We start from the raw sequence: 21,442 nt of genomic DNA, 5'->3' as shown, positions 1-21,442 counted from the left end.
CTAGACAGCATAAACAACAACAAAAATCATCAAACTCCAATGATCAATTTCATCTCTCCCATACTGTAGTGGCAAGTTAATTTTTTTTTCCTCTTATGCCCATACCGTAGTGGCCGGTTTGAATTAATGTTTCTCCAACGAGCAACCTCTCTTTGCCCATACCGTAATGGCCAAATTTCTTTTTTCGGGTGTTGCCTTCCAACAATGCGCAACAACCTCACTTTACATCTTTTTACAAAGCTCCAATGAGCAAATTCATTCGTATGCCTATACCGTGGTGGCCGGTTTCAAATTTTTTTTTTCTTCTCTCAGCCCATACCGTAGTGGCCGGTTTATTTAACTTGTAGCCTTCAAATAATGCACAACAGCTTCTCATAGCCCATACCGTAGTGGCCGGTTTCAATTTTTGTTTTTCTTTCACAACCCATACCGTAATGGTCAGTTAATTTTTTTTCTCAGCCCATACCGTAGTGGTCGGTTTCATTAATCAAAAGCTCCAACGAGCAATTTCATTCATAAGCCCATACCGTAGTGGACGGTTTTTATTCGAACAATTTTTTTTCCTCTTATTGCTCCAACGAGCAACCAATTTATTTATTTATTTTTTCTTTTTGCTTCAATGAGCAACCTACTTTTTCTTTTCTTTTTTTATTTATTTTTCATCAAATTTTTAGCCCCTCAGTCGGGTTCTTCGCTACCTCAAAAAAAAACCGGTAGTCATAGATCAAGCTTTCAAGTTCAAGTCCAAGATATGGTCAATCATCTTGCGGGGGCATATTAAGGAAGTTTTCTACAAGTTCAAGTACAAGATTTCAAGTCCAAGATTGGCTTCTCTAACGAGTCAGTCATCTTGCGGGGGCGTATTAAAGATATTACCTAGTTTAAGTATAGTTTCCTAGTTATATTATATTTAGTAGATTGATATCTTTTATATATTTAGTAGATTATAGTTTCCTAATAATTAGTTGTCTTTACTTGATGAACAAGTTGTATATTGACTATATAAAGCTTTTCATTGTATCATTAATATCAAAAACAATTCACATCTCAATATATATGCCCTTGCTTATGTTGTATTCTTCCACTCGTAGAGTTTGCATATGGCCTTGTGATGCTTCCAGTTTACGTAGTCCTATGGTTTCTTGATTTTATACCTTGTTGACGATCATCGCCGCCAACAAGAGCTTTACAATATTCCTGCTCTCGTGGTCGTCTTCTTCTATCTGCTTTTTTTATTTTTTATTTTATTTTATAATAGAGTGCAATATCTCATAGTATCGCGTTGTAGTGATCACCGAATATATATAGATATTGTTGACTAGCTAGTGCTTTCGTGGTATATACATCGCTTTGGTACCTATTTTTTTTGTGTTCAAACAATGTGTTCTGGTACTTAATTTGTTTGGCTTGACATTACGACTATAGGACTAGGACCGTAAACGAATGGGATGACCACAAACAAAATCTTGTTCATATTTGCTCATTTCACTTCATGAACAATTTACAAATGGATAAACAAACATAAAGTTGTCTTTATGTTTGTTCATTAAGATAATTAGTTAATTTGTTTATATTTGTGTTTATAAACAAATGTTAACACAAATGAATGAGCATGAACAAACACCAATAAACAAACATATAACTAGGAAGATAATAAGTTAAATTAAAAATTGTAAACATATGATTATGATATTACCCAACATTCCTAATTATAATTCTAATATTTTAACACAAAAAGGTTTGTTTTTGAGTAGTATATTTGTATTTAGTTTTTGTTTTAGTATAGATAACTGACTATTAATTAAGATATTTAGTATTTACTAAAGATATTTATATTTAGATAAAGAATTCCAATCAAATTATGATGCTATTTTTATAATTAGGGAATTATCTTTATAATATAATACAAACATTTATATATATGGTTCATGAATTTGAATGAACGACGAAAGATTTGTTAAATAGTAGTTCTTAATTAAACAAACAAACACGAATAAATTTTTTGCAAATGGTTCATGAACTTTTTAGTTAATACAAAGTCTATTTACTTAGTAGACTTGCACATGCCTAACAGGGTTAGCTAGAAAACCTATATACTACGTGATTTAGAACATATATGTTGTAATAAAACCAACCAACAATTGTTTTGCATTTTATTAATCTGAATTGAAGTACCGAAAGCTGTGAATAAAATTTTCTGTTACGTAACCCCTCCAAAAAAATGACAAATAAATGATTTTACAACAACATTGTAAATTTATAATCATATATTACTCACACATAGATGCATGTAGCTAACAAGTGTAAGTTGACTAGCACTCCCAAACGTCCTAACCTCACAAGAAAAAACACAATAGTTTGACAAGTAGCTAATCGATTCAGAACGATGATCAGTAGTACTACTTTATCAACACACATATCATCATGCTGATCATCATACAATCCTTCATCAAAACAAAGTAAGAGAAATAGCAAATAGCAAATTAAATATGATGAGATCATCGTCAGCTGTGTGTTTTATTGTGTTGTGTGCCATAATAATCTCAACAACATCACAAGCAAAATCAATCATCAAAACACCACTATCTAGTCATCAGGTTCGTACCAGTAATATAACTAATTATCATAAACTTTAGGCGTTAATTTAGCATTGACAAAAAAAAAAAAAAGAAAAAAAAAGGAAGAAGTGTATTTAACATGCACATTTGTTTTATTTTGTCACTAAAGTCTATTAAAATCTTAATCGTATGTTTCGAACTTCCAATTTCTTTTTGGTGTATTTGTTGAAATGGATGTAGCATATTATAACTTGTATACATATGAATTATGACATATTATCAAGTTTGGTTCTTTTAAGTTTTGAGATGACATCTATGACTCGAATGATAAATGGCTCAATTATTGACTTTTAATTAATGAAAGGATCACCTATGGATGTTTGTAAAACCCCAAGGACCATCCGTGTATCTAACTCTTTGATATTCAATTCAGAAATAAATGAAAAGAAAGTAGGCTTGCCGTCTTTTTACATTCTATTACACATCACCCTTCAACTTTTGGCTTTATGCACTTAGCCCTTTTACTTCTACATAAAGATATATATGTAAAAATTAGTTCCAAAAGAAATTCTCAGTTAAATACACATACATGATAATCAAAAGAGATGCATGTGTTTAAAGTACATTTTCATGCACTTTGTTTTTAAAAACTTATATATATATATATATATATATATATATACTAGGTCTTTTACCTGCACGATGTGCGCCTGTTTAGAAAGTTTCTTTAAAAAAATGTAAATATTTTTAACATAGAAAACCCCGATAAAACATAAAAAAAAATTTTTGTTTTTAGCTCACTCACGGAATTAAAAAAAAAATTTGGGACCAAAAATTAGTTGAATGAAAGATCAAAATTTGCACCGAATAAGAAAAATACTTATAATTAGTTGAATGAAAGATCAAAGTTTTACATAGTTTTGTTTTGGATTGGAATTTGAGGTTGTATAGGCCTATAGGGTGTAGTCAAGTTCACAAAAAAATATAGTAAAAACAGATTTTAGGTTTTATAAAATAAATATATTTAAGTAAATCACTAGTTAATATACCAAATTATTAATGAGATGTATATATGATATAAAATGTATAGGTATTTGATAAATATATAATTTAAAAATATATGTTAAGTTTGTACGGGATTTAATTTTGATATGGGATGTATTTTTGTTATTTTTTTTATATAATTTTGTGTATATTAAGTGTTTATTTAATTTAATATATTGTAAAAAAAATATGAAAATGACACATAGGATGAAATCTTAGGTGTCTGTTATTTTTTTATATATAAAGTGTTTATTTAATTTAATATATTGTAAAAAAAACTTGAAAATGACACATAGGATGAAATCTTAGTTGTCAAAGTTTTAACATAATTTTAGGTTTAAAGAGGCCTTTAAAAAATTAAGATTCTTACTCTTTTAATATATATACAGATATGATGACTAACCTCATGATATGTATATATATATATGCAGAATGAAAAAACTTGTTCCTACACCGTACGGATCGTAACGAGCTGTAATTCAGTTGCATACACTCGAGACCAAATCCATCTCTCGTTCGGTGATGGGTACGGTACTCAGGTTAGATTTAATATATAATGTTCAAGTTTATAATTTCTACTGATTGACAAATTGTTAAAAAGATATATAGAACTATATATCATAGTGATAATAATGATCGATGATAAAACTGACGATAAATCTGCAGGTTTACGCACAGGGTCTAGACGACCCGTCAACAAGGACATTTGAACGGTGTTCAGAGGATACGTTTGAGATATACGGTCCGTGTACGGAAGACATATGCTATATAGACTTTTACAGAAGTGGATACGACGGATGGTTACCACAGAATGTAGAGATATATGGTGAGAATATGAGACCGGTTTCTTTTGAGATAAATGATTGGATTCCAGGGGATATGTGGTATGGAGTCAATTACTGTTAGATCGGTCGATGGATGCTTGGCTTTCTAGCTAGCTTGGTCTAGCTACTTGTGTGTATGTAGTTCGATAAATAAATGACTCGCTCGATGATCCTATTTATATATACATTACTTTGATAATAAATGGATCTTGATGTCTAGCTTGTTGAACCCCACTTCTGATGATTTTAGTACTTGTTGCTCTTAATTAATTCGTTTATGAATTCTATGCTTTTCTATGCTAATTAGTTCTTAATTTCTTCTTTACAGTTGCATATGTTTCCGGATTATGGCCGGTTATCCTTACGACCTTACCATGTCCAACTTAGCCATTTCAAAGCTTAAGTTTGGATCGACTTTAAAGCTTGATTGATTTAGTGAACTTTTCCTCAAAAGTAGCTAGGGACAGGGCTGTTTCGTTAAAATATCGAGTAGGCAAAACTTTTGCATAGATATTAAGAATAAGTTAAATTCGGACTAAATGATAAAATCCTTTTTAAGATTAATCTAAAAAGCGTCTTAAAACCACATGAATATAACACGTAATTTTTTTATTTTTTTTATTTTTATTACTTTTTCATAAATATCTTTATCTTATAACTAAGAGATACTCTCTTAGATCCTAAAAGAAACTAAAATTCTGGGCCTCTATTTGGGCTACATCATTAATTATATACACAATCAATAAAAATAAAAGTATAGGCCCTTATTCAATATAGGCCATGCTCCATTGAATATTGAATATGTTGGACAACCCAATATTTGGCCTTGACTAAAAGCTTAAAAGGGGCATAAAGTTGGTGACAATGTGATGATGATTGGTGTGTGATAGAACAATATACCAAATGATCATGGGAAAGATTTGACATTCATAACTCATTTGCTTCATAGATGCTATAACTTGTAAAGAAAACCATTCTGCTTTTTAAATTTGATCATCTTGGCCACATTATTGTGGTTATACACTTATACTTTTAAAATTAGAACGGTGTAAAAAAAATTAGAACGGTTTAATTTTTAAAGCTTAAATGATGCTCGAAACCTTCTAACTAGAATTCATCCCGATAAGACTTTAAAGCTTGATTTTTAAAGCCTAAATAATGAACACTTTCAATTAATTTCGTGTCCCACTTGAAACATAACATATTATTAAAAAAGATACGATTTATCAAATCTTTAGAAGAAAACCAAAGCGTATCACGTATTTGAGATGTCACATGTCACAAAGTAAAATAGCATATGCAAATAGCATAATAGAGGGCGCTGATTACTAATATAATATATGGATTAGAAGCTGAGTTGACCTTTTACATATCATAAAAAGTCCCACCAAGCTTGAGTAAGGGTGACCTTTGCAAATATTAACTTTTCCTTCACTTGTAAACCAACACTTTACGTTAAACCGGAACTTATCATTGGTACTTCGTTTAAATTGCATAAATATTGTCACTGTTATTGTTAAAAAAAAAAAGAAAAAAAAAAAAAAAGAAAAGGGAAAGATCAAGAGAGAGAGACGCGAATAAAGTGCACATCTCTATAATAAATAAAAGACAATTGTCTTTTAAAAGTATTTTTAGAAAAAATGTGATGTGACAAGTTTACAGTTTTACTTAAAAGGTTTTTATTTTAATTATAATGTCATAAATAATTTACACTACTTTTAACTAAAAATAGATCACTAAATGCTTATTTAAAGCTATTAATCTTTTAATACAAATAAAGAAAATTATTTTATATAATATAATACGGAGTATCTTTTTATGTTTTGTTAATGTAATAGGTATTTTATTAATTTATAAATATTGTGTTATTTAATTCACTATCTCCAAAGATTACTTGCATATTTTTTAGGTGATATAATTTTAATTAAAATGTCCCGATTAAATCCGGATAAATTCGCTAGTTTATATATAATTTTATCAATTACTACGTTTGTAGTTTATATGCGGTTGTAAGAACGAATTTTAATCAACACTTTGAAGGGACTTTGACTCGATCATTTGATCCATGAGACATGTTCTTTAATTTTTTTAGTCAATTTTATTTCAAGAAATACTAGACTTAAATACTTATTACCTAAGAAACTTTTACAAATAGACTTGGCAATATTTGTTTCTTTTTTTCTTTTTTACTCTCTTTAATTATTATTATTTTGATTGATGATAACACATTAGTTTATAAAAATCATTAATTTGTTTGTAACTTATCATAAGTTTAGTGATGGCGTATCCATATTACGCTACGAAGGGCCTGTCAAACAAACAAGTACTAACCCGCAGCGCTACGGAGGAACCTGCGTGTGAAAGGCGCCCAGCTGGAAATAATACTCAAATAAAGAAGAGATTACCCAAATCTCTTCTTCCCTAAAATAAGGACGATCGGTTCCAACTAATTTAGGAAGTTAAATCTATTCCTTTAAACGGGGGAAAACCTATCTACAAGGGAGTTTTCCATCCTATATAAAGGGAGACGAGACGAGATGAGAAGGATATAACACTCCGACTTTGATTGGCGTAAAGAGGCTTACACTCTACCTTCAGGGAATCGCTAATAATCAGAGCCACAAACCTCCCCCATCTATCCCTAGCGCGATCCGGTGCACAAACATTGGCGCCATCCGTGGGACAAGTGCTATTTTGATCTTGCAAAAAAAAAAAAAAGGTACCGAATCAAGGCTAGGAAAATGGCTGACATACCACCAGGTTTCGAATCACAAGTTCAGCGATCGACTGGAAACGAACCGGTTGGGAATACCCCACCCACTTCTGGCCCAGCAATTGTAACACCTGCTGGCGATAATCGACAAACAGGTTCCCTCGTTGAAGGCGGCGCAGAGCTCACTAACCAAACACCCGAAGGCCGCGGTAGATTTTCACAGGGATCCCCGACAAGAAACCCAATGCTGTTTGACCCTGATTATATCATCAGGAATTACGGTCATATCCGACAAACTATTAGTCATCTTAGGAGAACTGGAGCACTGGGTAGCACCAGCAGGGTGCTAGATTTTGATGGCGAGACAGATGACGATTATGATGCAGAAACTCCGCCAAGAGGACTTCGGAGATATCCCAGAAATTCAAGATCTCGAACTAGAGCCGGATACGGCTTTAACCTAGGTAGCGGGGGCCTCGCACGCCAAGATCCTCGAAGTCAACCAGAAGGAGGGAGGCCCGAGGGCTCCGAACCCGGGGACTTGCCCCCAGAAGGAAGGACTCGAGATGACACCCGCACTAGGAGTACAGGACCTGAGGATCAACGTCCCGAAGTACCTAGGGGACAACCTGCTCCAGATCAAAACCCGCAGCACACTACAGAAAATCCCGGAGGTAACAACAATGGCCCATCACGAGGTGCGCCTCAAAATCATAACATCCCTTCTGGGGCAAACACAGGACTTTCAGGCCAAACCACCAGGCACCTCCGGGTTACACCTATCAGAGACCTCCGGGGCTAACCATCACAGGACCTTCGGACCAAATGTATCAAGGCTTATATAACCAAGGATACACGGGCCAGGGTTATGGAAACACGAGCGGCCCACAGTATCATCCACAGCCATATGGCAATCAGGCGATGGGGCCCTTACAACAGTATTTTGCACCCCAATTTGCAACACAGACCTTCGGGTCGGCACCAATTCCAAGACCATATGGGCCCCAGAACTGGGGGGCTACAACGTACCAAAATGCCCTAGAACTCAGTTTGGTTGGAGGGAGCGTCGAAAACTCACCCTTCGTCGCCTGGATAGAAAGTTACCCCTTCCCGACAGACTTGAAATACCCTTCCCACCTTGGGACCTACAAAGGAAAAAGTGATCCGGATGATTTCCTGGAAGCATTTGAGGGGGTGGCAGAAATGTAAGCATGGAACGTACCCATTGCGTGCCGAATGTTTAGGTCTGCTCTCAAAGGGGATGCCAGAGAATGGTTAAAGAGCGTAACAAAAGGGTCAATTGTTAGCTTTGACGACCTCAAGGAAAAGTTCAGAGCCCGATTCAGTCAGCAGAAGAAACACAAGAAAATCCACGTGGCAGCCCACGGGATAAGACAAAGAGAGACAGAAAGCTGTAGATCGTTCATCGACAGGTTTACCACGGAGACAGAGGATATAGTAGACCTCGCTGAGTCCCAAAGGATATCAGGACTAATTCATGGCCTTCGACACAAACCGTTGGTAGAGTTCCTATATAGGGATCTTCCAAATACTTATGAGCAAGTCCAAAAAAGAACGCATGTATTCTTGGATGCGAGAGAAATAGCTTCTAAAGGGGACAATAGTCCCCCACATGACAAAGACACTTCGGCAAAAAGGGGAAAATGGGGAAATGATAGAGAAAAACATAAATATAGCCCATACCAAAAGGAAGATAGGGGGTTCCACAAGACTATTCTACCAGAACTGAATAAAACCCCAAAAGAAATCCTGCTCACCGAAAGCGTAGCAAAGAGTTTCTCCACACCACCCCGATTGAACCCAAGGAGCAGAAGAGACACTTCCAAATATTGTGAGTTCCACCAGGATTACGGTCATGATACTAACACCTGCTGGCAGCTAAAGAAGGCCATAGAAGAAGCTATTAGTGAAGGAAAGCTGGCACACCTGGTTAAAAGTGTGAGGCAGCAAAACCCCAAAAAAGAGGATGAACAAGGAGAAAAGAAAAAAGGCCTAGAAAAAACTATCTATGCTATCTTGAAGAAAAAACCTGTGGAAAAGCGCCCACTCCCAAAGATGTACCGGGGCGATGTAGGCAATATTTCATTTCCTTCAACATACAAGGTCTTCCGTGACCCACTGGTAATCACTGCCCTTTTGGAAATATCAAAAGTTAAGGAGATAATGGTAGACACAAGGAGTGAATGTAATGTGCTGTACGAAGAAGCATTCTGGAAGTTACACCCTGTGTCACGAATGAACCTCAAGAGGACAGACGCTTCGGTACAAGGGTATTCCGGAGAAACAGGTAACCCCATGGGAAAGCTATCGGTTAAGATGACTATTGGAGAGGGAAGGTGGAAGCGAACTGAGAAAATTAGTTTTCTGGTAGTCAATGGAACTTCCCCATTCCAGGCGATCCTAGGAAGACCCGGGATACAAAAGTTTGAAATGATCCCATCCGTCATCCACGGCATGATCAAGTACCAATCGAATAGAGGCATCGGAACCTTAGTAACAAAGAACAAAAAGCTATCTGAAGAAGGCCAGGATGGACCACATTACCTGACATGGAGCGAAGGACCTTACCTAGGCCGCATGGATGGATACTAAACCACCTACCAAAGACAAGGCAATTTTAGTAAGGGAAAACCTTTTTATTAATTATTATCTTTTATTTTGAAAAGCCTAGAGGGTATGGTATGTAACCTCAAATGTGTTATTAAATAAAGGCTTATGTTCCTTTTATTTGTGTATCTCTCATCGTATTTAAATAGAAGTGCATAGATTTGCGCATAAATTTAAAAACATACAAGGAAAAAGAGATACAACATTAATTCGTATACGATGAAAAAAGAAAATGGGGACGCCCATAAATGTATAAAAAATCTCCGGAGAAATTTGCAAACGTCCGCCACAACGGACGTTGACATGTAAAGCATGCTAAGACGGTTCTCAAACCGCACGTAGCATAAAGTACCTTGCTACGCATAGGTTGTTCCCAAACCATTTATAGCAAAATATAATTTGCTTACCGATAAAAAAGGGTTTGGTTCTTAGACCATGTAAAAGTAAAATGGTTCCCAAACCATATAAGAAAAATTTTCTTTTATGAAAGATTATATAAAAGCAAATGGCTCTCAAACCATACAAAAATGGTATATAACACCACATAGCGGTTCGCAGACAGTATAGCGCAAACACAATCTGCTGCAAACAATTACGCACATATAGTATAAAAGATTGTAGATGTAAGTCATAACCACCCTGCGTTATATTCACAAATGCAGCACTATAGGAGTTGCACAAAATATCCATAAACACAGCCATATAAGGCTGTAAAAAGATGATAATTGTTTCAAATCCACAGGCACCATAGTTAAAGATGAAATTGTCTGAGTTGGCACATACGCCAAATACCAAGGCACGCAGGCCTGATCACTGGGGTCCTTCATTGTCTTCCGGTTGAATCACATCAGGGACAATCTTAAGCAAGTCTTCAACAGCAGCATGAGGGTCAGCAACAACCTTCTCCAAGAATGGAAAAACAGCTTCCTTCCACTTGTGATCAGCTACCTCCAGCTCATGAGAGGGGTTAGGGACGAAATCACCCCTGCAGGTCAGGTCATACTTTCCCTCGGCCGAAAACTCCTCCAACACAGTGGACCTCTCATCAGCCCTCTCAGCAGAGGTCAAATCACCCAACAGCTGCCCAACCTCATCGCTATAAAGCAAAGACTTGCTCACATACGGGATCACCTCAGTCACTACCCTTGCTCTGTCAATCTTCAGCAAATCAACCTGATCACGCAGCAAACAACTATTTTCCTTTTCCTGATCAATTTCTTTTTGGAGTTTGGCCAAAGACTCTTCATGGACAATGGCGTCTGCCTTCAACATGTTCAGTTGCTGCCTCAAACTCTGAACCAGATCTGATGCTTCAACAGTAGTCACGAACCTGGCCTCCCTGGCTTTCAAATCTTCAACAGTGGCTGTCAACGAATGCACCTCCAAACTTTTAGATCTCAGATCAATAGCCATTCTGGTAAAACGCCTAGCAGCAACAACATCAAGGTAAGCATGGAACTGGCGATCTTTTTTGAAAACCTTCAGGAAGGTCTCGTTGTCCATGTTGTCAATTTTCTTCACATCCTCGGCATTCATATTGTCACCATTCAACCAATTCAGAATTTCTTGATCATGCAAAGCTGCAAAAAGGGAAAAATCAAACAAGAATTTTGGGGAAAATACAAGCATGTCAGGAAAATGAAGCCACTAAATGATACATAGCTATTGACAGAGAAAAATGACAACGAAGCAGGATGTAGAAAAGTAGGTACCAGTCTTAGGGGAAGAGGGCTTACGGAACTCAGAATCCTTTGCTTCATCGCCTACTTTCCTTCTTTTCAATTGACCTACAACAGACTGGGGGACACTTGCGCTTGGAGCTGACTTCTTCTTCTTCTTCTTATCAGTAGCAGATACTTCAAGAACTTCAACATCAGAATAATCCACATTCAGGATTGGTGGATCTGCAGCACTTTGCACCTCAGGATTGTCGTTATGGATGCAAGAAGATCCTGCGTTCTGGGAAGGCGCATCAGCAGTACCACTTCTGATGTGACTAATTTATACCCATTACCCACATCATTATTGGACATTTATTTATATGTTTTAAGTCTACTTTGTGTGCATTTGGCGCGTTTATGGTGTTTGTTAGTAGTTTCAGGCGCTTAGCAGGTTACGTAGTCATTTGGCTCACATTTGGAAGACTATTGGCTAATACAATAATTCATGAAGTCGAGAGTTGATTTATGCAAAATAAATGATGAAAGTGGCGAGTTGAAAGTTGAAAACGAGGTGGTCGAAGTCTTTGTGTCCACTGCGACGCAGTGGAAATGCACATTTGCCCACTGCGCCGCAGTGGTTATTCATGCACGAGTGATTTTTGTCCAGTGAGATTTGGCTGCGCAGCAGTGGTCGTAATCGAGGATCACTGCGCCGCAGTGATCAAGCAAGTCAACAGAGACAAGTCGTAGGGCACGACTGCGCCGCAGTGGTGGGTTTGTACGAGTCCACTGCGCCGCAGTCACCCCTTTTGCACGCGAAGATTTGGCAGAGATATTTGGCTGCGCCGCAGTGGATGGCATGCACGATCCCACTGCGCCGCAGTCATCCATGTTGCATAGGAAGGGAATTCCAGTGATATTTGGCTGCGACGCAGTGGAGGCCTTCACATGACCACTGCGCCGCAGTGGGAGGCTGGTCAACAAAAGTCAACGGCCGACTTAAAGCCTTATTTTTCAAGAGGTATAAATATAAACCCTAGGCACGAATTTCGAGGTATTCAAACTCTTTCTAGGAGCTGCTCTATCAGGATTCTTCCTTCTCCAATCAAGTGTTTCACTTAGGCGGACTCATTGAAGATATTACGGGCACCCATCTAGATCGTATCTACATTATTGTCTTGCAAATTATTTTCTTCAAACAATTGGTACTTCATGTTTCTTTTCCGTTTCTTTGATTATTGTGAATTGATCATGAGTGGCTAACTGTTTAATCGTCCACCTTGATGAAACTAGACGGATAATGTGATTGCTATATTTTTAATTTAAAAGGGTTTATTTAATTATCGTTGTTCCGTGATCTTGATGGTTTTAATTCTTTTCATTTAATTAAAATCGATATTGGTTGCATATGATTCTTCGTTGGTGGTACCAGTCGAATGTGTATGTGATTTTAAAACGGTTACTTGTCTATAAGTAATTATCACTAGTTCATGGTATGATAGTGAATATCATTTTAAGTAAAGATTAAATTTGTCAACGTGATTGATATCGGTTGGTGGTACCACGTTATTGTCACATAGGTTCAATTGATAATTTGATAAGTAGATAAAAACTATCGTTAGAAGAATTGTCTTGGTCTTGGTGGTACCGGCTTGGGTAATTAGACTAGTCAGGTGGATCGATAAATTATTCATGGATGGTGGTACCATGTGAATAGTTTAATCTTGTCACGACTACTTTTCAAACTCTTAAGAATTTGTTCCTCATCAAATGCAATCACATTTGAAGTCAAGGGAAGTCAAGGTGGATGACTTTTAATTATTTTGTCTGAATCTTTCTTTAATTTTATGCAATCAATTGGCAAATCAATTTGTTTAATTGTCAAAGGGAATTTCGAGCAACACCTGTTTTCCAAACCATTTAACAAGCAATTAATCATTTCACAGTCCCTGAGAACGAACTCAGACTTACCTCTTTGCTATATTACAAACGATCGGGTCCACTGCCCGTGAGTGCGTAATAGTTAGTTCTTTGGTAGTTTTAGTTTACAAATATTAAAGCTCGATTTGGCACATCAACTTCCCTGTCCTTCAATGCGAGGCACAACAGTAACCTCCTTCACTCCTTTCCTTACAAATTTCCTAAAAGTCATATCTGCAAAAACAGATATCAAAAACTAAAGTATTAACAAAAAAGAGGTAAAAAGGATGATGCGATACTTACCATCAATATTCACACCACCAGACAGAGATGGTATCAGTTTGGCTTTATACAAAACAACATCAGGATATGCTACAACTGTTATGGGATGCAACCGAATTTCTCGACACAATGTATCAACGACATAGTCTGGGAAAGGGTTGTCATATTTGGCATGGACACACAGTAACTTTTTATCGGTGACAGACTCGTATTCCTTAGGGATTAACGATGATCTCATGAACACAAATTGACTTTTCCAGTCATGAATATCCAACCCACCCCTCTTAAAACAACCCGCCTTAGAGCGATTGCCCACTGTAGCCCAATCACCAGAGGGGCAAGTTTGAACAAAGTACCTAAACAAATCTAATGACGGCTCTCCGCCATATGCCCTACACATCACCTCAAAGACAATAATCCTAGACAACCCTAAAGGAGTGATGGTAGAAATATGGATTTCAAAGAAGTCAAGGACTTCAAGCATGAAAGCAGAAAAAGGGTACCTAACATTGCCTTCAGATACTGACTGCAAATAAAAACCCACATACCCATCAGGAGGGGTCAAAACAGTGTCACCGTCAGATGGTATTTTAAACAAAGATATTTTACCAGGGAAAAACTTATCAACAAAAGTAGTTAGCTTTGATCGAATAACGGTGGACTCAGTAATTTTTATGCCCTCTTTCGACATCAGAACAGAGAAACGATGAACAACAATAAGAATTAAAGGGAAGGAATGACGTACCTACTGCGATGACCGGAGATGACAAGTTCGGAAAAAACCCTAGAAAAAAGGGATTTTGTTTTGAAAAATAAAAAAAGTGGAAGTCGAAAATAAAATCTAAATGAAGATGAAAATCGGCTTTATATGGAAGGCTGCATGCTAATCAGGGCCGTCGAAATCGTGCCTTGAGATACACGCCGAACTACCACTTTTAAATACTGATTAAAACCTTTCAAATCAAGAGATTAATTAGGATTCAGACAAATTGCAATATAGCCCCTGGTAGACACCAACATTCAGTATAGTCCAAGGGAATGACCATTTGGCAAAAATCATCCCCTTGGACTGGGGGGCTTGATGGCGTATCCATATTACGCTACGAAGGGCCTGCCAAACAAACAAGTGCTAACCCGCAGCGCTACGGAGGAACCTGCGTGTGAAAGGCGCCCAGCTGGAAATAATACTCAAATAAAGAAGAGATTACCCAAATCTCTTCTTCCCTAAAATAAGGACGATCGGTTCCAACTAATTTAGGAAGTTAAATCTATTCCTTTAAACGGGGGAAAACCTATCTACAAGGGAGTTTTCCATCCTATATAAAGGGAGACGAGACGAGATGAGAAGGATATAACACTCCGACTTTGATTGGCGTAAAGAGGCTTACACTCTACCTTCAGGGAATCGCTAATAATCAGAGCCACAAACCTCCCCCATCTATCCCTAACGCGATCCGGTGCACAAACATTTAGCTAGTATTATTTCTCATTTCTTAAGTCATTTACCCGATCACCATTCAGCTGGTCGATCAATTTAGCTAGTATTATTTCTCATTTATTAATCATTTACCCGATAACTATTCAGCTGGTCGATCATTGTTAATTAGTAAAATGGCCTAGAATTTATTCTAAAAACAATTTTAGATATAAATTAATAGAGGGCGACAGAAAGAATTATTTAAGAACCCTTAAATAAAAAACAACGTGATAACCATTCTGGACTACACATTCTTTTTTCTCTCTCTTTAATAAAAAATGAAAATTCATGTGTATCATTCAAAATGTTTTATCTCACAAATCGTAAATCGTTAGATGGAAAAAAACATGGTAGTCTTAAAATTTCGTACTCTTTCATTAAAGATGCGATTCGATATACTTTTGACGACTTTTAATTTTCATTATTTTTTTCTCCTTGTACTTGGTAACTTACAAATGTGTATGATCTTTGTTTTCACATGTAAATTACTAAATGATTATTTGTAAACAATAACGAAGGTTAAAGGCGGAGCCTGTCAAGCCATAGCAGCTAAGGGCAGAGCCCGTTAAGTAGATCACTCATCACCGATCACCCCATATATATGACCTATCACGCTATGACTCATCATCCTCTATGACCTATCATCACACCAACTACCCTTTATGAATTTCCTTAAGGGCGAAGCCCGTTCCGGATAACAATTTTTGTTTAACGTATACATGCGTAGGTTATGTGTGTAAGTAAAAAAAAAACCTAAAAAGTCCTGAAAAATATAATCGAGTTGTATTGGCTTTTTATAATTTGTTTGAGAGAATATAACCGGAATAAGAACCTTTTAGTTACATATAAGTAATCCTTCATATCATTGGAAGTCTTATATAGCAAGTCAACCATACAAAATACGGAGTACAGAATTATGTACTACGAGTATCTAACTTAATTCTAACGTTAATTAGTGTAATTATATATGTGTAGAAATTAAGAGGAGTATATATATAATGTGTGCACACACCGTCACATAGATCGAACGTATAGTAGTACGGACAGGCAAATTAGTAAAGTCCTCATTCATTACACATTTTATGGAGTCTGACAGAATGGTGAGTTTAGTTGTCTTTCGTTTGTATATTTTTGAAAAAGATATATAATAGTAGGGAAATTATATAAATTTATATAAAATAGGCTATAACATTTGGTAATTGCATGTGTACCCTCCGTTTCGATTTTAACCGTAATTATCTTTGTTTGTGTTATATATTAGTTAATGAAAGTTATATCAATGAAAAGTGCATTCAAAACTCAATCAATTCATATATATGTTATATCAAGTGTTATATAATTAAACAAAATTATTTACAGTCAAAGTTAAAAGAAAAAGACTCAAACTTGGACATCTTGCTAATTATTATTAGTAGTAAATTTATGCATCACAATATTATATGCAGGTTCAGTTGATCATCTTGCTAGTAGGCATGTTGTCCACTACTTTGGCTTCAACTAGTCTCTCTAGAATTAGTCTTGTGTCGACCACCATCTTCGATGTGACAAAATTTGGAGCTAAGGGAGATGGGAAGTCCGACGACTCCCAGGTAATTAATTTCTAAACAACTATATCATCTAGCTAGCTAACTCTAAGGTTGTTGTCGTATTATGAGCCCATGCATGATGCATGTACAAGTTTATGTTTTACACAATTGTATAATCGTATAGGTTTAGATATGTTTATCTAGGGGTAAAAATTCTAACTTTAAATAACTCATAACTCTTTCGACTATTTATATTATGAAAATTAGATTTCGGGAAGTAATATAAATACTTACACAATACACAGTATGATGAAAATTATGTATATATAGGCATTTGTGAAGGCATGGAAGGCAGCATGCCAAGCGCAACGAATCGGTAGGAGTATAATAGTCATACCAGCAAGGAAGACGTTTTTGTTGAAGCCAGTTTCTTTCAGTGGCCCCTGCAAGCCCTCCCGTGTTTTTGTGCAGGTACATATAATACATATGTATGATTTATCCTAGCTAGCTAATTGATGGCGCGCATGGGTTAACAACATAAGTTGCCCTGCTAGCTATTGTTATTGTTAGTCCCAAAACGTTTTTTAACTTTTTTTTTTTTTTATTTGCAAATTGGTTATTGTTTAAGCTTTAAAAAGTAAACCGTACATTCTAATTAATTTGTACTAAAGTACTATATAACCACAATACCTCGGCCAAGATTATGATAAAAAAAATTTGAAAATTAAACACAATGGTTTTACTAACAACTTTTAGCATTTTATTAGTAAATGAGTAATATATGTGAATGTCATATCCATCCAAGATCATTCGGTATGGTGTGTTCTACCACTAACACCACATTGTCCGTGTATTATACCCCTTGTCCCTATTACTCAAGAGTCAAAACCGTAAATTAAGATTGTGCTATATGTTCTATGAAGTACGGCCCATATCCAATAAGGGCCTATAGTTTTATTCCAAATTATGAAATAGGGGCCCATATCAAATAAGGGCCTCTAGTTTTATTCCAATTAAGTGTGTGTATATATCAATAGAGCAGCACAAGTACATGACCCAATCCATAATTTAGTTTCTTTTAGTATTATTTATTTAACTAATTATTCTTAAGTTTATGCCAAACCTTGGAATACAAAAGACCTAATTTTTACTTATTGAGCAAGGCCCATGAAATAGACGGATTGCCCTGCTTCTACTCAATCCTTTTAGTCCTAAAGGCCCATGAATTAGACCATCTATACAAATTGGTTAGCATCATAATCCCATGATTACCCAATGGAAAAAAATTTAAAAAAAATATGTTAACTTTATCTTGAACAAAAACAGGTATCAGGAAACATTGTTGGTCCAGCAAAGAAATCCGATTGGAGTGGTTATCATCTCGATTCATGGCTTTCTTTTTCGATGGTCAACGGTCTTACAGTGAGTGGTAATGGACGAATAGATGGTCAAGGCCCCATGTGGTGGAAAAATGCCTGTGTTGGTAATCCCCCACCAGTAAGTTATATCCACTTCATTCATTGTTGTTCATAACGCCAAAATTTAATTTGCTAAGTTATTGAATCTTGAATTTGTAAAGTATATATCTTGGATTATGATATCATATCATATAAAAAACGAGTACAATCTTATTTATATATGTCACTTAATTTGCAGGGTACAACTTGCCATGCTCCAGTTGTAAGTTTCCTCATATATCACTAGCTACTTGTATAGTTAACAATATTTTCAGCTCAAAATGAAGTATGATCGAAAAACTAGTTTACAATCCTATCATTATTATGGTTTTACTTTTGTGGACCGGCAGGCATTAATGTTTAAAAGATGCAACAACCTGCGACTCAATGGTTTAACACATATAAACAGTCCACGAGTGCATATCACAGTGACCACTTGTAAAGGTGTCATCTTGTCTAATCTGCACATCATTGCCCCCGAAACAAGCCCAAATACTGATGGCATTAACATAGCTAGCTCCACCAATGTCAATATACGCGACTCCATCATTGGAACAGGTATGGTACTCTCTGCGCGCCATTCCTCTTTTGTTAATAACGATCTTATCTCACATATTGATCATTTTCCAAACTCATCATAACCATAGGTGACGATTGTATTGCTATTAGTGGAGGTTCATCTAATATCAAAATTAGCGGGATCATGTGTGGGCCGGGCCATGGAATTAGGTATATATATCGGGTTGCACTTGTTTTAATGAAACAAATTAAGACGATAAACAATTTACACATGCATGTTCGTGTAGCATTGGGGCACTAGGGAAAGGAGGAGTTGATGTGGTAGAAAATATACAGGTTCAAAACTGTACCATGACAAAAACCTTGGCTGGAGTAAGGATCAAATCTTGGCAGGTAGGTAATCTTAAATTAGTTATTATATCTTACTCAATAATGATCTGGTCTGACTCTGTATGATTTCTTTAACAGGGAGGAAGGGGTTATGCAAGAAAGATTTCATTTAAGGCCATCAAGTTTGATGCAGTGTATAACCCTATCATGATAGATCAATACTATTGTCCCACCCAAAAGGACTGTATAACCTCTGTAAGCATATATATCTTGTAGCTACATCCTTTTGATTAAGTTAATCGAATATATAATACTTGTTTCGCATATTAATTAATTTTGATTGATTTTTGACGCTTCTTTTGTGTACGTGGAATATATAATATTTGAATAAACAGACATCAGCTGTGAAGATAAGCGATATATCGTTCATTGGAATCGCGGGGACATCACAAATGGACAATGTGGTCAATCTAAGTTGCAGTAAAAGTGTGGCATGCACCAATATAGTAATGGATAGTGTGTATATCAGCTCATCAGTAACTCCAAAAAGAAAGGTTTTTGGAACATGTATTAATGCCCATGGAAGAGTTAGCCATGTGAAACCTTCTATTAATTGCCTCAAGCCTTAGAAGAAATTCATAGTTAATTTAATTTATAGATGTTGCATTTCATATTTAATTTGTATTTGTATGTCATATCTTTGCTACTTTAATTAATCATGTATAATAAGATGAAATGTAAGTTCCTACACATGATCATTTAATTAGCAATACGTACATAATTAAATATCAATCTTGTGATACACGTCTTCACTTGATACACCTAGGATAGGAGAGCGTTACACCGTATATATACAATTAGTACAAAAACCTTCAAAGTGTACGCGATGTATATGGCATATCCTTAAAACTAACAATTTCAACTCACGTTTTTAAAACTAAAATCACCATATGAGATAAAAATAAAAAAGTAAAAAAAAAAAAAGGGGCGGGTGGGGGGGGTGGGGGGGGGGGGGGGGGGGGAGTCCCTTGTTTCATTCGAGGATAACTTACAAAAAAAAATGTTCAAACGAAAGCTTAAGGTTATTTAAAAAAATAAAAAAAAGAAAGAAAGAAGTTAACACTGGAAGAGAACTATTAAAAAGTATGCTTAAAAGTGAAATGCAACCACATCTTAAGGTGTAAATTGAATTGAAAGTTAACGGTTAAATTATAATGATATTAAGAATTTAGGGTAAGAAGTTAAAGATGGAATTAGACTAGATAAGGTTTTGATTGAAAAATTTTTGAGTCAAGTCAGGAAAATTAAAAAAAACTTCTGGGTAAGTACTTAAAAGTTGGAAAGACTACGGTACAAAGCGAAAAACTTAAAAGTGAGCCTGAAAAAGTATGTTAACACGGACCAATTAACCTTTTCCCAAATGCCTTGCAAGTAGCAACAAATTTTGTAATATTAATAATCTTTTTTTGTTGAGATCATTTATAGTTTCTGTTAAGTTTAATATGAGTTCGATGCAGTTTCAGTTAAAAGCCACATGGTGATAAAAGAAAATAAGAAATAACCTGAAACAGTTTGCTTGCCAAAAAAAAAAAAAACCCTCAAAATAGCATGTAACTCATTTTTTTTTTCTAATATAGCATTAATATTGTTTTCACATTTTCATAATGTCTTTCCTACTATACCTTCAACTATAGCGGGCTATGGTAACGTAGTATTATCGGTACAAAGAGGTTCATATATTGTCTCTGAACGGTAGAATTCTTGTTTCCGATCGTTACTTTTACAACAATCAACAAATAATGATAATGAGCCAATGAGTGGCACAAATACATGTGAACTATCAATGTAGCGAATCTGGTTAACTTACAACTTACTAGAAGAAAAAAAATACAATTAAACCATATTGTTAGCGTTTACAAGTTATTGGTTACTTACAATGAAAACAAATCTAATGAATCTTATTTCGACTTTCGAGTTACACCCTGTAATGATTAGTGATTAATTACTCGTATATCTTTATCGTTCAATTTAATACTAGTTGGAGCTTAGAGGGTATGAATTGTTAACTCTATTCATATTTATATTTTTGTTTAGTTTAATTTAATTTATTTTTTTGGATAAGGGATTTTAGTTCTTTCAAGAAAGATACATATCTTCTCTAAATATATAATGGAAAACGATGATTTAATCCGAAAACTCTAGCCTAGTATATAGACATTGAAACCCAGTTGTAGGAAGTACGAGCCAAAGATCTATCCAATAAATTGAAAAGATAATAAAACCAGCAAATGAAAATGGCATAAGATACATCGAATTATTTCCTCCTCAAATTATGGGTATTTGTCTATTTAACATGAAGATTAGCTAAGAGCAAAGCAATGGTTACTTTAGATTATAACCAAAGTTTTTGTTTTTAGGTTAGTTAAATAGATATTATGAAAGTCCAAATAATCCCATTTCCAAGCATAACGGGTCGTGGTATGAGTCATTCGATCACAAAATA

General features: G+C 35.6%; 3 protein-coding genes across 3 annotated transcripts; all 3 read left to right on the top strand.

Moving 5' to 3' along the window:
• Positions 1–2,489: 2,489 nt before the first annotated feature.
• Positions 2,490–4,508, top strand: LOC122597694 (embryo-specific protein ATS3B-like). The gene is made up of 3 exons (XM_043770264.1): positions 2,490–2,597; positions 4,034–4,141; positions 4,269–4,508. The coding sequence occupies exons 1-3, from the start codon at positions 2,490–2,492 to the stop codon at positions 4,506–4,508; spliced, it is 456 nt and encodes a 151-aa protein (XP_043626199.1).
• A 3,867-nt stretch (positions 4,509–8,375) lies between these two features.
• Positions 8,376–9,752, top strand: LOC122597693. Its single transcript, XM_043770263.1, has one exon. It carries the CDS (start codon positions 8,376–8,378, stop codon positions 9,750–9,752), a length of 1,377 nt encoding a protein of 458 aa, XP_043626198.1.
• Positions 9,753–16,534: 6,782 nt separating this feature from the next.
• On the top strand, positions 16,535–19,600 carry LOC122595785 (probable polygalacturonase At3g15720). Its single transcript, XM_043768228.1, has 9 exons — positions 16,535–16,696; positions 16,964–17,104; positions 17,960–18,130; positions 18,290–18,313; positions 18,441–18,648; positions 18,738–18,819; positions 18,897–19,002; positions 19,078–19,194; positions 19,335–19,600. Exons 1-9 carry the CDS (start codon positions 16,547–16,549, stop codon positions 19,566–19,568), a joined length of 1,233 nt encoding a protein of 410 aa, XP_043624163.1. The 5' UTR covers positions 16,535–16,546; the 3' UTR covers positions 19,569–19,600.
• The last annotated feature ends 1,842 nt before the right edge of the window (positions 19,601–21,442 follow it).

The sequence above is a fragment of the Erigeron canadensis genome, chromosome 4, assembly GCF_010389155.1.
Source record: "Erigeron canadensis isolate Cc75 chromosome 4, C_canadensis_v1, whole genome shotgun sequence".
In the NCBI taxonomy this organism is placed as follows: Eukaryota; Viridiplantae; Streptophyta; class Magnoliopsida; order Asterales; family Asteraceae; genus Erigeron; species Erigeron canadensis.
The sequence above is the reverse complement of the archived record's forward strand: the minus strand, read 5'-3'. Positions and strand labels throughout refer to the sequence as shown.

Coding starts and splice junctions, on each gene's coding strand:
- LOC122597694 (XM_043770264.1), top strand. CDS start 2,490: ATGATGAGATCATCGTCAGCTGTGTGTTTTATTGTGTTGTGTGCCATA. Junction 2,598..4,033: donor CACCACTATCTAGTCATCAG/GTTCGTACCAGT, acceptor ATATATATGCAG/AATGAAAAAACTTGTTCCTA. Junction 4,142..4,268: donor GTGATGGGTACGGTACTCAG/GTTAGATTTAAT, acceptor ATAAATCTGCAG/GTTTACGCACAGGGTCTAGA.
- LOC122597693 (XM_043770263.1), top strand. CDS start 8,376: ATGTTTAGGTCTGCTCTCAAAGGGGATGCCAGAGAATGGTTAAAGAGC.
- LOC122595785 (XM_043768228.1), top strand. CDS start 16,547: ATGCAGGTTCAGTTGATCATCTTGCTAGTAGGCATGTTGTCCACTACT. Junction 17,105..17,959: donor CCTCCCGTGTTTTTGTGCAG/GTACATATAATA, acceptor GAACAAAAACAG/GTATCAGGAAACATTGTTGG. Junction 18,820..18,896: donor GGGCCGGGCCATGGAATTAG/GTATATATATCG, acceptor ATGTTCGTGTAG/CATTGGGGCACTAGGGAAAG.